This window comes from Corella eumyota, chromosome 3 (assembly GCF_963082875.1).
Source record: "Corella eumyota chromosome 3, kaCorEumy4.1, whole genome shotgun sequence".
In the NCBI taxonomy this organism is placed as follows: domain Eukaryota; kingdom Metazoa; phylum Chordata; class Ascidiacea; order Phlebobranchia; family Corellidae; genus Corella; species Corella eumyota.
In genome coordinates, this window is record NC_137492.1 from 8,684,432 (window position 1) to 8,706,921 (window position 22,490).

The following is a 22,490-nucleotide window of genomic DNA, read 5'->3' on the forward strand; positions in this document are numbered from 1 at the left end:
CAGGCTAATCAAATTAAGGTGTGAGTAAATATACAGTTATTTGTGATATGTTGTTTGTTAAGAAGCTAGTAGAAAACACTTCGACAAGGGAGAAGGTAGATTAAAGTGTCATAGAGGCTATTTGTTAGGGCTACTAATAAAAATATTTGAGTTAAAAAACTTCTAGTGTTTTAGAAGATATTAAATAATAGACAACTTTATATAAATTATAACTAAATTTTAAAAAATGGAAGCCAAAAGCTTTCCAAGACGTGTAGAAACTTACGAACAATCAGTCACAAGAATTAACCCGCCCAGCGAGGTCTCGAGTTCGAGTCCCACCCCAAGCACAAGTTCCCGTATTACCCAGCAGTGGCCGGGACCCGAGAGTCTAGCCTCGATCCGAGAAAGTGAATCAGAAGGGGAAAACAACGTCAAAGTAAAAAAAATGATTTGATTTTTTAACACTTTTCAACTAATTCTGATAAAATCATGTTTTTGAAAAAAAAATTACTATTTTTAATTTAATAATATTGACTTCTGTCATTTTTTTAGATAGGTACCTTTGCGCCCATTTTTGAAAAGCCAACAACTGTCAGACGTCGTCGAGACGACTTCGAAGACGAGGAAGATGACCTTTTGGTGACCTCGGGCGATCTTGACGAAAATGTGAGTGGCAAAGTTGGTTTGTTCGACGTTGTAAAAAGAGAATTCCGATGCAAAACTGCGGTGATTACTAACAGGGCAATATACGAAGACCCAAAAGCGGTTGTCAGAAAACCAAAAGTGAATTTTATACAGGTATTTCTTTAAATAAATTGTGTTATTTTATGTTTTCTGTTTTGGTTGGTTATTAGAGTCGTGCTGTTATTTTTTTTCTTGGTTAATTTTGTGCTACAATTATGTATTGGTATAACCGGTATTTTTATATTATCGTTTAGGATATGAAAGCCAAGGTTAGTATAGCAATGGAAAAAACAAAGGAATGGAGGAATTACAAGCCAAAGACTACAGATTAGCAACCAAATACTTTCACCAAGCCTTGTTGTATATAAAAGGTAACAAAAAAGGGCGAACTGAAGTTTAAAAATATAAACTAACACAATTTTGATAATTTTTTTTAGGTTTAGACCCGGACGAGGGAGTAACTTGGAATCCTGAATTTGAATCTATGGACAATGACAAAATGCCGTTAAGGGTTATGCCAAATGAGTTAAAAGAGATCAAAGAAGCGGTGGAGATTGACTGTTACCTTAACTTAGCAGGTTAATTTACACTTACATCAAAACTAAAAGTAATTTATTGTTAAAAAAATTCGGTTTAATTCTCCGTCTTTTTTACATTTTGACATGGTGGCTTTTACTTAAGGCTTAATTATGAATAGCAATTATATTGAAAGTATTTGAACAGAGTTATTTTGAAGAGGTCCTTTAGACTAATATAGGATTAACTTGAATAGACGAGGATTATTTCTAATCCCTTGTATTGCTTTTGACGATTTTATTCAGGGTTATTAACAATTACACCATTTGAACGGTTAATGTAATTCGTTTTATATTGAAAACCCACAACGCTATATAAAGTCAAAAGGTTAACCTATTATTTTTAAGTTTGTTGTATTTTATTTTCAATTGTAACAATAGTTGATTCTTTGTTTTGGATACAGTTTGATATTGATACCTTTGACAGTTTAAATAGGTTCAAAACAGCTGGCAAAAACACAACGAACTCTCCAAAAGCATAACACTTTAAAATAAACAAATACAGCTTTATGAAAAAAATAATTTTGAATAACTAATATCGCTTTTTAAAAAATAACAGCGTTAAATAATATCTTGAATCACGTATATTGGTCATCCGATATTTGTAAAAAAACAAATCATCAATTTTTCAACTTTTGATTTGATCTATTACAAAAGCGCATGGCGTTCTCCCATGTTGACTAAATAGTTTTGATTTAGTTACGTTTTTCATTACAATACACATCCGTTATAGGATATGTTTATATAATATTATGTGGTTATTCTCATTGAAGGTTTGTTATAGTGGTTGACATGTAAACATATTATAAAGCGTGCTGAAGATATTGTTTAAAATAAGAATAATCAATTAATGTCTTTCACATTTTATTTTTTGTTTGTAAAATGTTTTTAATATTTTATTTCAGTGTTTACTATCTTAAAACAGCTTAGTAAATTTTCGTAAAGGCGACTAAATTAGTGTGGCAATTGTGCGGCTCGAACCCGAAACCTTTCGGCTCGTAGTCAGTCCGCTGCCATGACCGCTTAGCCACACTAGCGGACAAAAAAACTAATTGTTAATAATTTTCAGACCTCGTACTGAACATGCGCCACCAGGTGGTGATGAGAAACCACCAAGAGGCCGAGATCCTAAAAAAGATACAAATGCTGACGAGTGGACGACTGTACAGCGTTGAAATGTTTTTGAAGTTAGCAAGGTGTTGGGTTGATTTGCTACCGATGCTGCTTTTGTTTGATTTTGTGTTTGGAAATTATTTGTTAAATTTTAAACTGCGTTCGTAAAGAAAATGTCTACATATACCATGGTGTGTGTTTTTCTCACTCATTGAATATATAAGAATAGTGTATATTATTAACAAGTTACTTGTATAAATAAAGTGGTGCTTGGGCCATAATATTGAAAAATGATGTTCTTTCTCTTAGCAGTTTTAGAATGTCTAGGTTCAAAAACGCAGGTCTATAACGCTCTTGCAAAACTTCGTTACAAAATCAAAACAATAGACTTTATTTTATAAGAAAACTGTAACACATCTACAGATATATAATATACATTGTATTAAACATTAACACTTCAAATATAGTCCAAAGTGGATTTTTATAGGTACACTCTAAGTACAATTTAAAGTTGTGATACGACCATGAATTTAGTTTAAAATATTTCTTAATCCCGTCTAAAAAGATTGCACTCCGACTATTTGTGCCTGTTGTTGAACAGCAACCACTGGCTGTTGGACAGCGAGCACAGGTTGCTGGACAGTCATCACTGGGGCGACTTGCATTATTGGTTGAGCGATGTGCTGTGTAGTTACTGTCGTCTCTTCCCCGGTCGATCCTGTAGAAAATGGTTATAGGTTAACTTTTATACTTGCCAATGTATGGCATTAAGAAATATTGTAAGAGTTGTATAGTACTTTTCCATTTTCGATATTTGAGGAAAAGCTAGTTTTTTTTCCCAAAAGCAATGGCTATTTTTTTATTTTAGTCCAGTACTTGGCAAGACCCTAAACTTTCTAAAGACAAACGTCATTTTATAGTACTATAGTACTTTTCCATTTTCGATATTTTGAGGAAAAACTAGTTTTTTTTCCCAAAAGCAATGGCTATTTTTTTATTTTAGTCCAGTACTTGGCAAGACCCTAAACTTTCTAAAGACAAACGTCATTTTATCGCTAACCTTTAAAAAAAAACACCGTACGGTCCTTAATTACTGACATAAAAACGCTTCGCAAGAATAAAAATTAAAAACCTGATTGTGTGATGAATGCGTATCCCCACACTATGCTCCAAACCCAGCCGACAAAAATGCATGTCAATAAAAGTTGAAGAATTCCCACCCAAAAGTTGATGCAAAATGAACCAAGTCTTCCGGAGGCATCTTGTCCTGGATTGCCACAATCCAGCTAGTATAGTTCCTTTGTTATAAAAGTAAACATGATGAATATACATACCTGAATTGCCACTCATTTAACATTTTTTTTTAGCAATTTTAATCCCTTCTCTAAATTTAGTCATTTTGTAGGAATTTGAGTTAAAATATTTGCGTAATAAAGCAGAAAATTTAAATTATTTACTTTGCCGCGTTTTTACATCTTCTCTTTAGTCCTGCAAGTTACTTACCAATTCCCGGGAAAAAGAAATTTATTATGCATAACAGGACAGCAACAAAACACGGTAAATCGGGAATGGCACTGCGCATTGCATCACCTTTAGTTTTGGTGACAACTGTTTGTTGCGTAACAATACCAGGCTGCTGAACTTGCTGCACGTACATCTTTGAGGCTATTAGTTTTAATTTATAAAAGATAAAAACTAAAAATCTTAAATAAACGTAAAAAATGAAATTTATAAATTGTTCGCTAAACTGGAAGCCTTTTGCTTTAGAACGTGTAATTGTATAAAGAAATTACTATGAACAAACGATCTGCAATTGAGATCGCGATTCGTTTAGTATCAGAATGGGTATTGTCGAAAATAGTTTCCAAATAACAGTGATGTGTATTATATTCCACTTACAAAGGCGTAAAAGATATATTACAAAACTGTTTGTTCGTTACTAGGTAACCACAACTTTTCTAGTGTTTTGTTTTGTCGTAGTTACGGTCTACACCAGTCAATTTAATTATTTTTTTGTTACGGTAGATATTGTTTATTAGGGTTCCATTGTAATAGTAGGGGTTTTTGTTTTTGTTCAAGTCTATTTTCAATATGGAAAAATGTTATTTCTAACCGAGTTTTAAGTTGCCTTTGGCAGTTTTGTTTTGACTCGAAAGGAGAACTAAATAGTGATAAAAAAATAGGCGCATTTATTATTCTAAATAAGTATTTTTGAATAAATAAACGAGTTTGTATTTAAGATTCAAATCTTTAAAAGATACTTTTTTATCGTAATCTAAAAGAATGCTGTGAGATAATCTCTTTATAAAGGATTGACTAAAAAAAAATTTTTTACAAGAAATGTTGTGATGTTGTTCAAATATTTTTGTATGTCTATAAAATGGAATTTTTTTTTGTTTGGCCTAAATTGTGTTTTTATTTTTTCACTGTAGTTAATTTTTTAACTGAAAAAATAACTATTGTTATGATATGGTTGAATGGTTTTGTGTAAACCTATAAAAACGTCAATGTGGAATGCGGGAAAAGTTAAGTTCTTATAAAATCAACCATTTGAAAATTATTTGTTTTAAACGTTGGGACAGTTTGCAACTCGTTGCTGTGGCGCAAGTTGTAATGAAATATTTGATAGAATTGTCTCTTGTCCAGCACTGGCAGTCTGGTTTTTGATTAACGTAGAATTCTTTACATGTCAGTCTGTCACTCAGTCTGTCAGTATATGCTGTATGCATACTTTCTGACTATTAGATTATGCAGTCTAACTATCAGATATTTAACATAAGGGGTTAAAGTCAGAAATTCCTGAAAAAGGGATATGACGTCTGTTTTGATAGATATTAAAAAAAAAAAAAATTTTATATTGGAGTATGTATTAACTAAATCTTCTTTAAATTCTCTGTAAGAACTTCTATAAGGTCTTGGGTTTGATCCCTACTTTTTGCACATTCAACATTGTACAATCAAAGGTTATAAGTTAAAATGGTTTTGAATAATACTTACTCACGGTTAGCCAAAAATCAATAGTCTATAAATTTTAAATATTATATATACAAAATTTTAAAGGGCAACCAAGAATGGGTCAAGGTTACCAATTTTACTTCAATCTTTAAAGTTGTTTCTAAAACAAGAATAAATAACTATAAAAATGTGTATTTGTCAGTTATATTTTGATTAAATAGCAAATTTTTTTCAATTGCAGAATAGTGACAATAACGACAAAACTTCAATGTTGAGTTCTACATTTTGAAATTTAAATTAAATATTGTTTATAACTAAAAAGGTTGAAAAATTGTCATGGTTTATAAGTATTTGAAAAGAATTTAGAAAAATGTCAGAGAAAGGAAATCGAAGAAAAAAAAGTAATTTAGTTGGAAATCAATATAGAAGAAGAAGCAAAGCATCATTCACAGTAATTATATTTTTAATAATAAATATAATATTAATGTCGTCTATTTTTATTACTAAGATTTTACTGAGTATTTGACATTTATAAAATATACAGAATGTCTGAATGGTTTAGGGTTTGATTTATTTTATTTATTAGATTCATTCTAATTTATTTGAACCTTTTAATTTATTCGATTTGGATGTTTTATTGGCACTTACCGCGAATTTCAAGTTATTTTAGTTTTTCCCTATTCTTACTTAAAATATTTAAGATAAAATCTATTCTGGATAAAACAAATTAATTAGTTGCTGTAGAAGTAAATATGTGAATTACAAGTTAGGTATATAATGTAACGATATCGTAGTTATATATATTGTAGGTTGTACGTAAGTATTCGTATAAAAATAGTGTTTTCATGTTAGAACACAATAAAAAATTATTTATGTTAAGCTTTTGGTTGTTTTGCAAAACTTAGCACAAAATCAGAAATACCTTTTAAATTCTTGTCTTTGATATAGTAAACAGGGTTATATTATTACTTTGTTCCAAAATCTTTTGTTAACCTAAAAAGCTACAACAAGAGTATTGTAATGTAACACCTTTGCCACTGTGCCAGGCTTTATGTACAATTTAATTTAATATAGACCAAACATTGAGTGTTGTTTAGTATACTTTTAAATCTATAATGAATGATGTGTTATAAAATACAAGCTACGCATGCCATTGTTACCACTTTAAACTTTTTAAAACAATGGTTTTTAAAATATCTTGATTAAATTTTGTGTACCAACTTTTTTATCTTTATTTACACAAAAATTGAAGATGTTATAACATCAATAGACTGGGCTTGTGTTTTGTCTGTACAGTAGTTATTACTTTATTTTTAGATTATCTTAGCAATAAAAAATTATCAGTTTAATTAATATAGTTTGGTCCAAATTACTTAGTATTTTTTATGAATTTAATTTTATTTATTCTTAATAAAAAAAATAATGTTTTTTTATAGTATCAAGCCCAACTTAATCATGTCCTTGGACTCACCTTGAAGAATAATTGTTCTTTCACCTGTGACCCCCATTCAGGGTTACTAGCTTACCCCGCAGGGTGTGTTATTGTCCTTTTTAACCCCTGGACTGAAAAACAAAGTCACATTTTTAATCCTGGACAAAAAACTTTAACTTGTATGCGGTTTTCTAATGATGGAACTTTAATAGTAACTGGAGAAGTAAGTTTAGTTAAGCCTACTATTTTTTACATTTTTAAGGCACATGAAACATATTTAAATGCCATAAATTGTGTGAAAAATATGTCTTTGAATGGTTTTTAATTAAATATTTAATAAATATAAATATATTACGCTTAAAAAAATTTTAATTAATTTTTTTTTTATAATAAGTTCTTCATAATAATCTACTTAATAAAAAATCTTAAAATAAGGTCTTTGCTAAACAAGCTTTGTGGTAATATTTTAAGATTTATAAAGAACATAAACTCTATGTTTAATTTGTAAAGATCGGTTTTAATTCGAATTCTACTTTGTGGTTTTTTGTATTTATTTTAGTGTAAAATATGATTTTTAACTGACAGGAAGGTAAATTTGTATTGGCTAGCAGTTAGTTCTATTAACTTAGAAATGAAAGCACTTTTTCTTTTTTATTTACCTAATGTCGAAACTTGTTTGTAGAGCGGTAATCAGCCTTGCGTTCGTGTGTTTTCTGTCCAGGAAAAATGCCAAGTTAACCTTTTCTCCGCCCACAAATTCGGAATTTCGTGCGTAGCGTTTTCTCCAAATTCAAAATATGCAATTTCTATCGGACACCAGCATGATATGCTTATTAACGTGTGGGACTTAAAAGTAATAAAAACTAAAATCAACAATTTAAAATTCTATATATATTATAAATAAGTAAATTAGAAACTCCTTAACCCTTTGTTATGGTACTTTTAATTTTAAATATATAAAATTATACAAGATACCCAATTTATATTTAAATTGAAATTATGTTGCCCCTTATAACTGGAATAAAAAAAAAATTAATAATTATTTTAATATTTTTTTGATTAGCGAAATACCTTGGCTGCTTCAAACAAAGTTTCAACTAAAATTAAAGCTGTCAGTTTTGCTGATGACAGTAGTTATTTTGTTACTGTTGGTAATAGATTGGTAAAGTTTTGGTATTTGGACAATCCTAATGGTTCAGATGTAAGTTTAAGTTTTAAGATTTGTGTCTTAAAGATTTTTCAAGGGACTTTAATAGGGGGTTACAACATTTAGATGCATTTAATAGTTATAAATAACTAAGTCTTTAGACAAATAGGGTGGTTATAACATTATGACATGTTTGAATTTTAAATTTCCTTATTGTGCTTAATATTAATAAAATTAGGTAGGCATGAATTAATATCTTATGTAGTTATCAAAATTATTTAATTTTTTTAGAAAACTCCTCTACCGTTAAAATTTCGTTCTGCACTTTTAGAGTCCCTCCCAAATCACATGTTTTGTGATGTAACTTGTGCAGTTGGTGTGGAATACACTTATGCTTGCACCAAATTAGGAATTTTGTGTCAGTTTACTGCAAAAAGAACAGTTAAAAAGCATATCCAAATAGAGGTAAATTACCATTTGTTTTGCTAGCTACAACTGCTGTTTTTTTTTCTTGCTATTATCCTAGTTAATCAATAGCGAAAGTGTTTGAACTTCGAAAAATAATAATTAACGTTAAGTAACTCTTACTTACTTATTATCATTTAGAAAATTTTCTATTTTAGTTCTACATTTTTTTATTTAAAATGTATTTTTTTTTGGTGTTGAAAATTTCAGTGTGGAACAGCACGAAGTTTAAGTATATTTGACAACATGATATTATGTGGTTGTGCACAGGGTTGTATTCATATATATGACTTACTAACCCTGGATTTTATCAAAGAAATTACCCCACCTGCCCAAATTGGGTAAGTGTTTAGCATGATGTGTATTTTAAAGTACTTTTTTTAATTTTAGTTGTTTTTGTATGTTGACTTATTTATTATTTTTTTCACCAGTGAGATTGTTTAGTTGTTAGAACACTTGGTTTTATTACATAAGATCCTGGGTTCAATTTTGAATGTATTAATTATGTGGCACCCTTGAATAAGACCTAAGGTTGAGTCAAGGTTGCTAATGTTACTTTATGTGAGGGTGTCAAGATGGCTTTTTAACATTAGGAATAAAGAGATGTTATTTTTTTTGTTATTTCTTTTAATATGAGCTGTGTGTTTTTAGTTTTATACTTTTAACAAACAATTTCTTGTTAAATCCCTGTTTCATGAACAGCTTTATATCGCCTGTATACTAAATTTTATTAGAAGTTTATTTTGTGGTTTTGTTGTGAAAAATTAATGATGCCTAAAGCTAAGTCATCACTTTACAAGTGTTGCACCACCATGGCTGTTACATTTTTATGTTTCCATGCTCTGTTTAAACTAGAGCTTTTATTGTAGTGTAATTAAAAGTTAAATTTAGACGTTGTCATTATTTTTATTTCCGTATTTGTTTTAAATATTTCAAGTTTAATCTATATCAACATTATCCTGAAGTTGTTATTATTTAAAGTACTTCGCGGTTTTAGGTTGAAGGTATTGTCATTTATTTATTCTAAATGGTCAGTTATTAAGAAGCTATCTACTTAACTTCAACCTTTATTGACATAGACACCATTGGCTTAAGCAAACTTTACAAACTATCTTTCTTTTTTTGTGCTAGATAGTTGTTTAACTAACAATATCATATAGCCCAAAAGACAGTTGATAATTTATTAGAACTTTAAATATGCCATTGATTCTTGACAATATTTTTTTAATATTTTAAAAATTTTTGGTATATTTAATATATTTTTTTTTTGATTTTTGATAATAATTTGAGTTTTGTATTTGTTTTCAGTATTTTTTATATTTTGAATTGGCTTTGAAAGTAATTAAGTAAAAAAAATAATTTGTTTAGTAAATTATTGGTTAATGTTATATTTTTTGTAATGTTTACAATAACTCTTTTATTACCAAGTTGCATTAAATAAATAAAGCTTGATAGGTAATATTAATAATATTGTTATTGTTAAAATCTATATAATAGTAATTAGTGACCACTATTATTACAAATATATATTTTAATATATACGTTTGTCTAATTAATAGGCTTTTAAAAAAAAATGATGTTTGTGGTGTGCAGGTAAATTATTATAGGCAAATATTAGTTGCGAGTTTTGACCATATTACACTATTTGCCTAACTGTAAACCCAAGTCTTGAGAGTATATTTCAATAAAATTATTCTAATTGTATTGTGTAAAAAAAAATTAAACATTTTGTATAAATTTTAATTAAAGTAATCTCAAATTGCAAATTTAGATTTTTGAAAAATGAGATTATAGCTATGGCTGTCGATGTTCGAAATTTATGGATGCATTGTGTATTTGCTGATCACTCAATTGTTATATATGACATGATGGATTCAAACAATCCAGAAGTTACCTTTCTTTCTCAATACCATAACTCTTGTGTATGGGATGTAAAGGTAAATTTTTTAGATTAAATGGTTATGAGTAAAGGTGTGAGAAAAGATTTTTTTTTCTATTTATTTATTTTTGATGTAAAAAAGTTGGCATTATGGCCTAAACTTAGAGTAACATACCACGACCCAGTCTTGATTTATCTTTGGCAGTTTTATATATTATTAAATATAATTGTCCGATAGTTAATTAGCTGATTGTTTTTTTGGCTTAGCAGAAGTTTATACGGTTAATAGCCTTTTACTTAAACAGCATGATAGCAGTAGGAATCAAACCAAGGACTTTATGTAGTAATTTCAAGGGCTCTTACTACTTAACAACATCACAATGCTGGCCTTAAACCCTATAAATTACCCTTACAATACAGTTTCTATTTGGGCCCATAAACACTTATAAATATATACATAAAAATCACTTTCGTTAGAATAATATGTGTTAAATTACCCTGTGTTTAAAATACTTTCAAAATACATTTTAAGATGACACTGACATTTTTTTAGATGTTGCCTTACAGCTCAGAATGTACCACACTACCAACTGATTGTTTTATAACTTGTTCAAGTGATGGAACAGCAAGAGCTTGGACATACACAAATACTTACGTAAATCATAATATTTTAATAATGTTCAAGTTTTATATAAGTTGTTTGATGTTTTCTTTGAAGTTAAATGTTTTTCGACTTTTTATTATTTTACTTGTTTTGTGGTTTTACATATTTTTTGGTGAGCTAAACATTTTCTTTATCTTAAGTAAATCTATTTATTTAAATTAAACTTGAAAAATAACTTGACCAATGACCAATACCGATTTATAAGTGTTAAAACTACTCTAATTTTTTTTAATTGCTGTGTGTTTCTACAATAGGGTATAATAGAAATAACTAGATTTATTTGATAAATAAAATATGGTTCGAAATCATTTCATTCTTTTTTATAAATATAATTTATTTAGTAGGTTTATTAATTAAATTATGAATTTAAATATGAACTTTTTTATATTTAAACCTAATTTTAACAAACGAACACGCATTCATTGATATTGTAATAGAAAAGTAAACTAAATTTAAAAGCAAAATACCGATCTTAATTTTTTAGTAATCAAACGAGTATTAAAATATAATAATAACAAAACAATTAAAAATACAAAATTTACACATTTTTGACTTATACTGTAACATTTTACTTAAATTTTCAACCAATATTTTTTACTTTAATAGACAGCGAAAAGGACGATTTTTGACGGCGACCAGAACGCTATTAAATTATTCAAGCGTTAAACTCACACTGATTCGTTATTTTATAAAAAAAAAACTAAAATAATGATTAAACGATATTTAGCTAGAGTTAAATCTTCATTTTAAATAGCAACATACAAAATAATAATAACAACAACATATTAAAATTTCAGAAAATTTAATCTTTAAATTTTAATAATAAAATATATTAATTAGTAATTAGTGACATTTAAATGTCGTAAATAGGAGGTTTGCGATTCGTTGGGATAATAACAAACATACTAAAAATTTAGAACTTTTAGTTTTAAAGAACAAAAGTTATCGTCTTTCAAAATTCTGACTAGAAAGAATAAAAACAATAATAATAATAATAATAATAATAATAATAAATACACTGACAATAACAATATGTTTCGAAATCTAAGATTTCGAACCATAATTAATTTTTAAGCTTTTATTTATAAAATGTTTTTCCTTAATGTAAGTGGGTCAACTTACAGCTAAAAAATCACTTTGGCACTATCTTAAATTGCCTTTGCTACTTTAAATATTATTAATATGGTATATTGCCTGATCATTACTTTGTTTATTGTTTTTATACAGAACTTGGTGAAAGTTATTAAATTGGAGGACGCTCATGAGCAAATAAGTGGAAATACAGAAGTGGATGGCTTAAAAACTGAGGCACGAAGTCTTTGTATTCGACATGATGGAAGACATTTGGCAGTAGGAGATAAAACAGGAAATATTCAGTAAGTTAAATGGTGGTGTATTGGTTAAAACACTTGGCTTTACAACATAAGGTCGGTTTGATCTTCAATGCTTCTATGTGATAGCAATCTTGACTCGTGCTCAATTGGCAGGTTAACTATGTAGCAGTATGCTAAATACTATTTACAACTGCCACAACTGCTAAAATTAATTTAAAACCAGGACTGGATAACAAATGTTACCATTTGTTTAGGCTGTAAAATTTTGTTTTTAACAACAAGGATAAAGATGTTCCAAAAAAAAATTAAATATTTTTTATTTAATTTTTATGTATGTGATCCCAAAATCACTCTTTTCGTTATTTTTTCATAGTTTAACATATTTTATACATATTTCTGTGTATTTTAGTTGGAAGTTTATTCTTATTTTTTTATTCTTAGTATTTTTGATTTGGAAACATTTGAGAAAGTCTCCTTTATTCCAACACACGATGGCGATGTTTTATGCTTGGATTTTATATCTTCGGGGTCACTGGGTGATATGCTTGCATCGGCGAGCCGTGACCGTTGTGTTCATACTTTTGTTGGCGAGAGTTACACTCCAACGCACACAATAAGTGACCACTCGGCGTCAGTGTCAGCAATAAAATTTGCTCATAAAGATTCGGAGGTAACTTGTTAAAAAAAATAAAATTTTATTGACAATAAAAATTAAATTTTAAATAAGCTTTAATAAAAGAATAAATATATTTAATGACTTTTTAATTTTCTTACTAAAATAAAAAGTTTTTTTTTTAAATAATACGAAAAATTTTTTTTTTTATCGAGGTTCGGCTTATCACTTGTGGATCTGACAGATCTTTATATTTCTGTGGAGTTAATATGAATAATGATTCAGGAAAAGTTGAAATAACAAGGGAACAACATATCGTTGAGATACATTCAATGGTGGACATGACAGTGCTGGAGTAAGTAGCATTTACTATTACTTTTATCTTTTGGTCTACTTTAAATAGTGAAAGTGAAATGTCTTTAAAGGCAAAATTATGTTTTTTAAGTTCTTGAGGTTTGTTTGTTAAGTGTAAACTTGGTAAAGTAGTTTTAAAAAAAAAATATTTTTTTTATTTGCCGCCTAACCAACTTTTTTTAATGAGTCTAATGACAATAAGTTATTTTAATTACTCACATATTACCAAAAACAATGTACCGAATAGACATCAGACCAAAAACAATGTACCGAATAGACATCAGACCAAAAACCATGTGTCTAAAAACGTCATTTTACAGACAATGTGACATTTTATTTACCCTTCTTTACCTTAACTTTTCTTTATGAAATGGGCTTTAATTTCTAAAAAATGTTTACCTAAATGTCAGTGAAAAGCCATTTTTAATTTTGGTTTTCAGAGATATTATTGATCAAATAGTTTTAGATAATACAGGTAGCTACAAACTTTATTATGTTTTGTTCTTAACTATGTTAAGGTAAATAGGATTATAATAATTTAAATATTAAACTATTAAACAAAATCAAAACTGTCATTAATTTTTTGAGATAGTTTAAGTATAAATAACGCATCTAAGTCATACAATATGTTGATGAATAAGACAAAGATTTTAATATGAGAAAACTTATTATATTGTTGTAGTGAATATGTAGTAGCGGCACTCCTTTATGCTTTGTTGTTTAAGTATAACTAAAGATGTACTCACACTTTGAGTGTAAACAATACAGCTGGCTTTCAAATATTTTTAAGATTTTTTAATCTTAAATTTTTATGTTAAATAGAAATTTTTTTTGCAATGTTACTTTGGGTAAATTGTTGGTTGCACATTTGAATGGATTTTAAGTATATGTTAGCTTAATTAATTGCATTGGTAAATAACCTATAATTTTATATATATTTGGTTTAACTGTGGGTTTTGTTATTATTATTATTATTATATACTCCTTTTTTCATAATTAACTTTAATACCACTTATATAACAGATTTTTAAAGAATAATTTTGTTACAATCTCCAATGCTAAAAAATCAAATGCTTAAATTTTAGCCAAATTATCAAATTTGTAAAAAAAATAACTTTTAAAGTTACTATTAAAACAATAGCTTTTTTTAATAGAGTTTCATGTATAAAACTAGTTTAATTTTAGGTGGCTAAAAAATGTCAAAATTTGGAATTATTTTTGACGATTGATAATTTTTACATAGAAATAAATTTTACTATTATGCGATAAGAAGCATATCTGGCATAATTTAATGCGGAATTTAGATAAAATTCCTTAATTTTTGGTGGTTTTTGTTCTGTAGAATTGTTTAGATCTTTTAACATGTTTTTAGCTTTAAGTTTTCTTCATTTGTTAATTTCAATTTTTCAGTTTTCATAAATTCCTGCTCTACCAATTTTTTCATAAACACCTTCTTCAATATTAGATTCAGAATTATTTTCTTCATTTATTTCATTATTCATCTCTAGATTGTTTTTGTAAAAACCTAGGTTATTCTCATAATTATGCTCTTGGCTGTTTTCAAAACTGCTTTCTTGATTGTAAGAAATACGATTTAAAGTTGGTAGATTGACTGGAAAAAGTTGAATTCCAGTAGTTTCAGGCATATTGTGATCTGTTAATTATATACATTAGTGTAACATACAATATAGGTTATTATTTTTGTACAAATGTAATTATTGATATTGAAAAAATGGTGAAGTGGTTATTTTTTATAGGGTTCACTACATAAGGTCCTTGGTTTGACCCCCGCCTTTTGCATACTTAGCGCTCTTAAGTAAGACAAGTTGGCTTTTTCATATATTGGATATGGATAAAAAATGATAAAAAATGATAAAATAAACAACGATAAGAACTACCTGTGATGTTTGTTGTTTTATTTTTAATTCTTAGTTTGAAAAGTAGATATAGAATGACAATGATAAAAATAAGCAAAAACGTTCCTGCAACCACCAATCCAATTCCATATCCAGAGTTGTTAATAACCTATTTTAAAGTTTTTTTTGTGTTTTTGAAAATGGTAAATATATTAAGGTAAAATAAAATAATTTGTTAGATGGAATTATTAGGTAAACCTCTATTTGTTGTTGGTTGGCTGTATTAATCACTGTAGGGCTGGGAGGTATATTTATCATGGTAGGGCTGAAAGGTGTAGCTGCAAATAAATGTTGAAAACTTATACCGACATTTAAATTAATTTTTATGTGTGAACTTTATGGTACTTCTTTAGTATAACTAGTAAATAGCCCACCTTATGGACTGCATTTTAATGGTCATAATATGGTTGCAACTTGCAAATAATGTATACCAGTGTACATTTTGTTCGCTAGGCTGGTTTATATAAAGATTTTTTATTTGTTTCTAATAGCCTAGTTTCAGTGCCAATAGGCAACACAGAAAAATAATGCAAGCTGTAAATGTTAACAATTTTATTAATGTGCCATACTGCTTGTTTTATTAATTTTCTTACATTTTAGTTAGCGTTACTTACAAGGTAGTGCCCGTTGACATATAAATCTTTCTAAATGATAACATCTATCATTATTCCACTCTGAATTCCATCCATTGACCAAAACACAATTTTCTTCTTCACTGTTAGGTTCATAAATATTCCAGTTAGATTGGCTTGTTAGTAAAGTTGTCTTATCAGACCAAATAAATGAGGATTGGTTTGATCTTGTTAAGCCAATGTAGTATACAGAACTTTGTCCTAGTTTTTAAAATTAAAAAAGTTAAAAATAAAAAATTTATCTTTTTATTAACAACATATTTTAATAATTTTGTGTACCTCTAACGGAAAGAATTGCTTTTTTGATAAATTCACGAATCTCAGGAGTTTTAAGAGTTGCTAATTTGCAATCCATTATCAAACATTGAATTTGTTGTAAAAAAAGATTACTGCTTTAATAACCAATATAAAATAAGTCGTGGAAAGTTTACTTGAATATAATTTTCTTTTTAAATTATTTAATAAATTTCATTTTTATTTTCTAGTGACTCAGTTTTAGTTGCTTGTGGGTCAAATTTGCGGGAGTACGACATCATTGGGGGTAAACTGAAAAGGTGTTTTAGGGGGAGCGAAACCACTCAAACGATTTTACGAGTTACCGTTGATGACCAGCGAACAATGATCGCAACTTCTTGCTCTGATAAAAATATCTACATTCTTGGATTTGTGACAAGTAAGTTGCATAATCTGATAGCACTGAAAACTTTTTTTTAGCAAAAACACTATTTTACCTTTTATGATACCTTTTACATTAACCCCCTTCTTACTTAAACCTACAACAAGAAAATGCCTTTTTATTTCTAAAAAAGATAACTTAAATTTCTGTAAAATTGGGTTTTTGAAATTTGGATTTTAGAGATATTTTTAAAACTAATAAATAATTTTTTTAGTTGGTAAATTAATAAAAATTAAATATTTTTTGGATTAATATATTTTGTATGCTTAAAATTTCTTGTGAGTAATTTAAATTAAGTAGGTATAAATAATTTAAATTCTATCCACACACACATATAGGGATTAATTGAAATTCATTAAATATTTATTTAAAATTTAGTCAATAAATAAAATGAAGTTTATCAATAGGTGTTTAAACTACATAATATTGTTATTATAAATTATTTTTCCATATTAATAACTACATTGTTTGCCATTTTAAAAACTAAATTATAAGTTTGTTATGGTCTTTTCAAACTTTAGGGACATAGAAATAGTGAAATGCAAAAATCCTAAAAATGATGTGATTAATATGTATTAAAAATTGCAAAGTAATAATAGCCTATTTTGGACTGCATTTTCATTATAGTAATCTAATTAAACTTGCAACTAATATTTATTCTGTGATAACCCCCATAAACCACTCACCATAAACAGAAGTTGTATTTATTTTGATACTCATGTATTGTACATACATTTACATAATTAAACATGTCTTCCACTAGGTTTTATAATATTAGATGGTGATTATCAAGTTAGGTTAGAGCACATGAACTTTTCGGGGACTGTAATTGTAGGTAATTTAAGAACCATAAAGTACATATGATCCTGAATTTTAATTTTTTTTTATAGCTATGTGCATGAGTGTACTAAGTGGTCATTCAGAAGTTGTGGTTTCGCTTGAGTTTGATCTCCACAATCATCTTCTTTCTGCTTCAGCGGACAGCTGCGTCTTCGTCTGGGAGCTCAATCACCGGGTGGCATTGGATCTTAAATCGTTAAACAATGTTGCCCCCACAAGTGGTAAAAAATCCAACATTTTTTAAATATTTCTTGCAAGCTTAAATTTTTCGTGTAAAGTATTTCAATGTTTTTTTTATTCTGACAATGCATTAGAGCAAAATGGTCTAATAACTTTAAAACCAAATGCCATTAACTCTAAGTTACCAGTTTTAGATTTAAATAACTTATGTACAGAAAAAAATAAAAATAATATAAATATAAAATCAGTTCAACCTGACCCTCTTGCTCAAGATAATGAAAATTTAATTCTCAAAAAAAATAACGCAAAAAAGAACGATGACTTAGCAATAAATAAAAATTGCGAACATTTGGCAACATTTAATAATTTAGAAACCACTAATACTGGACAATATTTAGAGAATGGTGCACCAAATTTAAAACCAATTATTAAAATAAATCCATCTCCAAATGACATTTCAAATTCGAAACCTGAATTACTTGACATACCAAATCAAATATCCTTACCTGCCACTCCAGTTCATTCTAACAAACTAAAAACAGATTTAAGTAAAACAGATCCTCGGAAAATGTCATCAGATAGTAAACTACTAACACCAAAGTCAACAAAAATTAACAAGGACGAAACTGTTATACCGCCTGAGTTTGAACAGTTGATGGCAAGTTTAACGAAGCGAAAATCTCCACGGAGTCCACCAAAGTCTTTGCCAGTCAACAAAAATTATCAACATGAGGAAAGAAAGGGTAAAAATATGAACCAAGGACCTGAGAGTGGGGATAGTTTGTTTAAAGATAGGCTTAGTGCAGGTATGAATTGCTGGTATATTGATTTATAAAAAAAAATTGAAAACTTAAATTTCTAAATTTAAATATATATTCACATTATGAAAAGACCAACATAAATTACTAACCCAGTTTCTAGTAAACATCATCAGTTTTGGATATTGTTACTTGGAATTGCACTATATCATCTTAGCAAAGGAGATCGAAAACAGGACCTCATACAGTAAAGCCAAGTTTTCTAACCATTACACCATGCTGCTGGTTTACAGTCCAAACATAGATTGTCATCGGTTCTTAGAACATCATCTCAAAATAAATTGCATTTATTTATTCTTAATATGGGAAGGTCAACTTCACGACCTAAACATAGAGTAACATTAGTTACATCAATCCAGTCTTGAGTTGCCTTTGGCAGTTTGGGATGTTATAGAATATGATTAACCCCTAATTATAAGCTGCTAATTAAGTGTTGGCTCAGCAGGACATACTATTTATAGTGCCTTACTCAAGGGCACTACAGCATGAGAGCAGTAGGGATTGAACCAACAACCTCATGTGGTGTAGCAACCACTACACCATGCTGCTGGTTAGATTATAGGTGCCACCTAAATAAAAGCTGCTGATTAAGTGTTGGCTTGCGCTACAGCTTAAGAGCAGTGGCGATTAAACCCAGGATATCAAGTAGTGAGACATAAATTAAGTTGATGCTTTAAAATTTTGTGCCGGTTTTAGATCATGGAATAGGATATTCGAATAGAAATACTTCTCTAGAATCTAACACAAGTTACTTATCATCAAATAGTTCCAATTCTTGCGACAACTGCTATAATGTGTTGTCAGACTGTCAGAAAGTTAGTCAGGACCTTCTGGCTGTTTTCAGTCAGGCAGAAGCAGTGTACCACAAACAAAAGGTAATTGCCAAAACACTGTAATGATCAAAGGTTTTTGTTTATATATAAATATCAAGTATTTTTAAAATTAATTTTTTTTGCAAATATTTCAGGCTATGCTTGACATGGATTCAGATTTAAACGACAACAACAATTCTTTTAACAAGCTTGTTACCACATTTCGTACAGTACATGCCCGTATACGTGACATGGACATAATCGAGACGTCCGATTCGACCCTGTCATCTCGTCCCTCGCTTGATAATTTAAAAGACGATTCGCCAGTTATGTTTTTGCTTCGGGAATACTCCGAGCGATTTTTCGATTTAATTGAAAATGAAGTAAAACCGAAAATTCAATCACTCGAAAAGGATATTTAACCATGGTTTTCAAAATTTTATTTTTGTTTTCAATTTTTTTTTGTGATGCAACTATCCACATATTTCTTTTAATTGCATAGTCAAGCGGTTATGCAAATTGTGCTTTGAAATTAATTTAAGGTATTTTTAGGGTTTTGTTAAATCAGAATTTGCTCATATTCATCAAAAACTATATAAACTTAGAAGATTCCCTAAAAAACTAATTTCTAAAAACGACATTTTTCAAAGGAAATATGTTATTGTTAGTAAAATGGTGTTTTCAGGCATATGGTTTTAAGTAAAATGTATATTTGATCAAATGGTTATTGGTATTACAATAGTAATCCATTATTTTAGCCAAAAAAATTTGAAATGTACAAAAAATTTTTATGTTACATCTAGGTGCAGTTATAGGTATTGGTCAAATTAACTATGCTAGTGTTGGTAGAACGTAAGATACTGTCTTCAAACTAAATTATGCGAATTTATTGCTTTAAATGTAATGTGCTACTGTTTTTCTTTTTATGTTTTCCAAAAAATTATTTTCGGTTCTTTTTTCATTTTTTTATTTATGCAAATTTGCACAATTTTTTTGTTACATTCAAAGGTACTATTTATTAAAGCTGTTTTTGTTGTTTATTTATTAATTGCTTATGTTAAGTATATATTTTGTATTATTATTAAATTTTCCTTATATTGGCCAAAAATTATAAAATCAATCCACATTATAATCAAAACTTAATTTATTTTAAACAATTTAACCCTAAATTACAAAAATTTTTTTGGATTATTACTTTTAAATTGTCCAAAATATTTATGTGTTTGTTAATTATACCTCAGGCCATTATTTTTGTTGTATTCGATATTGCCTTGGTTTTTTAGTGCCTTCCAATTGCATGACTTAAAAAAATCGAGCCATATGTAATGTATTACACTTGATGTTAAATATGCGTTTTATATTTGTTACATTTGGCAACCCTGAGGTTTTATAATCAGCCGTGCGTTTTCACTTGATTGAAAGGTGCGTTTCACTTTGATTTTAATACTTACCGTAATTTCATGGCTATTATTTTTATCGTTATGAATCTAGACTGATAGGCTATTTAAAAGCGATTTAAAGTGTTATATGTAATTACTACCTTTCCTACTGTGAAACTATTTGGAGTAGTGAACTGATACGTACGTTTTTTGATCCATAATTCGGGCTTGTGAATTTTCGGGTAATTACATTTTGCATTATTATTAAGTTATTTTGTGTTTATGTTTTGTACTAAATGTCTCTTTTACCTTTATCAGGAACTTATTGGGTAGTTTTATCATCTGTGCCGTATATTTTCATTAGCCAATATCTGCCATTTCTTAGGTATTTATGCCTTTTATTGTTAATGTGCCTAATAGGGCTTTGCTATTACAGCCTTTTTCTTTACCTTACCTTTTCAATTGCTAATTACAGATTGCTTGAATTAACAACGATTAAACAAGTTGACCTTTGTATCCATTGTATAAGTGGCTTGCTAAACGTGTCGGTAAGATGTGTTTTGACTTCGATATTCTCTGTATTATGTTTTTATTATGTGGTAACAATTAGTTATATTGTGATCGCTTATTTTTCTATAGCATTATTGACTATAGCTGATTTATTTTTTGTAGAAACTGTCAATGAACGAATGTGTTTGTGTGTGAACGAAATAAAATTGTTCATTCATGTGTGCGACTAAAAGCGGGGTCAACTTTAATAAAGCAAGAATAGTTCAATCAGTACAAATAGTCTTATGCTAAGTACCCTCAGTGCATGGCCACTTAGCACTAGAAGAGAGGGCATTTAACACTTGATTAGAATTATATACAGTGGTATTTTTTAGATTTTTGAAATTTTTTTTTTAAAGCCTACATTTAATTTGAGCTTACCGTTATATCTTACAAATTAATAACCACTACAAAAATTAATAACCACTACAAACGTCATCATTTTATAATTTTTAGGTAAATATCATAATTTTGTTGAGTTTATAATAACATATTTTGTATTATTGTTGCATTTATTGGTCATAAGGTTATTTATTGTATTTAATTTTTAAGCCACTGTATTAGCTTAGTAAAAAAACTGTTCTTTTTAAAACGCATGACAATCTTTGACATTTCAGTATTCTGTCAAAATAAATACATTTCCAGTTACCTTTGTAACATTAATATTTATTAGTTAACTTAGAGGGTTCGGTTTTCCATGAAAAAATACGTTTTAAATAAGTTATAAGATTTTTAAACTATTTTTTAAAAAAAAATTTTTTTTAATTTTTTAAAAAAATTTTTTTAGCATCGTATAATAGTTTAGCTTAGTTGGATCTTGGGCCTATTTAACTTTAGCCCTACTTCTTTTAGTCCCTCTAATTTATCGGGATCCCTTGCCCCTTATTTTGCATTCATGGCTACACTTTTTTTTCCAAAATCCTCCATGGCGATAACTCTAATTGCTTTAATGCAAAACAAAATAAAAAATTGTACAAAATTGTATTCGCATTTTTTTAGTAACTTAATTTAAAAAGTATTAATTTGTTCAAAAAAGCTGTTGATAATATCAGGACATGAATGTCCCTAAAGCCACGATCTTGTTTAAACCCAACTAAATTACGTGATAAAAATAATATTCGTAAAAAGTCGTGGGGATTTGATCTCCATTGCTTTTATGTTTGTTGTAAGTCATTTTAAACGGTACTATTCTTTAAGTATAAGCTTTAAATCTGTCTTTTTCACACCGCATAAATATTTACAAAATTGTTTGTTTTTAAAGTCTTTTTAGTAATGACAAAATTGATATTAGGTTTTGTATAACTGTATGTGTTGATAATTGAATAGAACTATTTATTTACTTATTCGCAACACCAAACATAACTCGTACTTTTAATTTACTTTTTTACCAAGGGCGTTTCTTTTAAATTGACGTAACCACTTTTAAAATCTCAAATCAAAATTAGTTGAACAATAGCTTAAACAATCGAGCTCCTGTGACAAAACAATAGT

At 28.4% G+C, this 22,490-nt stretch overlaps 2 protein-coding genes and 1 pseudogene across 4 annotated transcripts; 2 read left to right on the forward strand and 1 right to left on the reverse strand.

The window, feature by feature from the left end:
* Positions 1 to 55: 55 nt before the first annotated feature.
* On the forward strand, positions 56 to 2,637 carry LOC145744790 (uncharacterized; annotated as a pseudogene).
* Positions 2,638 to 2,737: 100 nt separating this feature from the next.
* On the reverse strand, positions 2,738 to 4,116 carry LOC145745821 (uncharacterized). The gene is made up of 3 exons (XM_082563986.1): positions 3,858 to 4,116; positions 3,487 to 3,652; positions 2,738 to 3,072 (listed from the first exon to the last, which is right to left on the reverse strand). The coding sequence occupies exons 1-3, from the start codon at positions 4,009 to 4,011 to the stop codon at positions 2,772 to 2,774; spliced, it is 621 nt and encodes a 206-aa protein (XP_082420112.1). The 5' UTR covers positions 4,012 to 4,116; the 3' UTR covers positions 2,738 to 2,771.
* Positions 4,117 to 4,988: 872 nt separating this feature from the next.
* Positions 4,989 to 21,259, forward strand: LOC145744789 (mitogen-activated protein kinase-binding protein 1-like). 3 transcript variants are annotated; one of them, XR_014281237.1, is made up of 17 exons: positions 4,989 to 5,760; positions 6,746 to 6,964; positions 7,424 to 7,594; positions 7,805 to 7,942; positions 8,180 to 8,353; positions 8,564 to 8,694; positions 10,125 to 10,290; positions 10,786 to 10,887; positions 12,124 to 12,272; positions 12,672 to 12,900; positions 13,059 to 13,198; positions 16,231 to 16,418; positions 17,312 to 17,482; positions 17,840 to 18,247; positions 18,956 to 19,134; positions 19,227 to 20,998; positions 21,123 to 21,259. XR_014281237.1 is itself a non-coding variant. In XM_082562736.1 (16 exons), exons 1-16 carry the CDS (start codon positions 5,680 to 5,682, stop codon positions 19,491 to 19,493), a joined length of 2,913 nt encoding a protein of 970 aa, XP_082418862.1. In that variant the 5' UTR covers positions 4,989 to 5,679; the 3' UTR covers positions 19,494 to 21,186. The 3 variants fall into 3 exon arrangements, 2 of the variants coding, with proteins under 2 accessions (XP_082418862.1, XP_082418863.1); XM_082562736.1 differs by having other exon boundaries at positions 19,227 to 21,186; XM_082562737.1 differs by having other exon boundaries at positions 17,999 to 18,247; positions 19,227 to 21,186.
* The last annotated feature ends 1,231 nt before the right edge of the window (positions 21,260 to 22,490 follow it).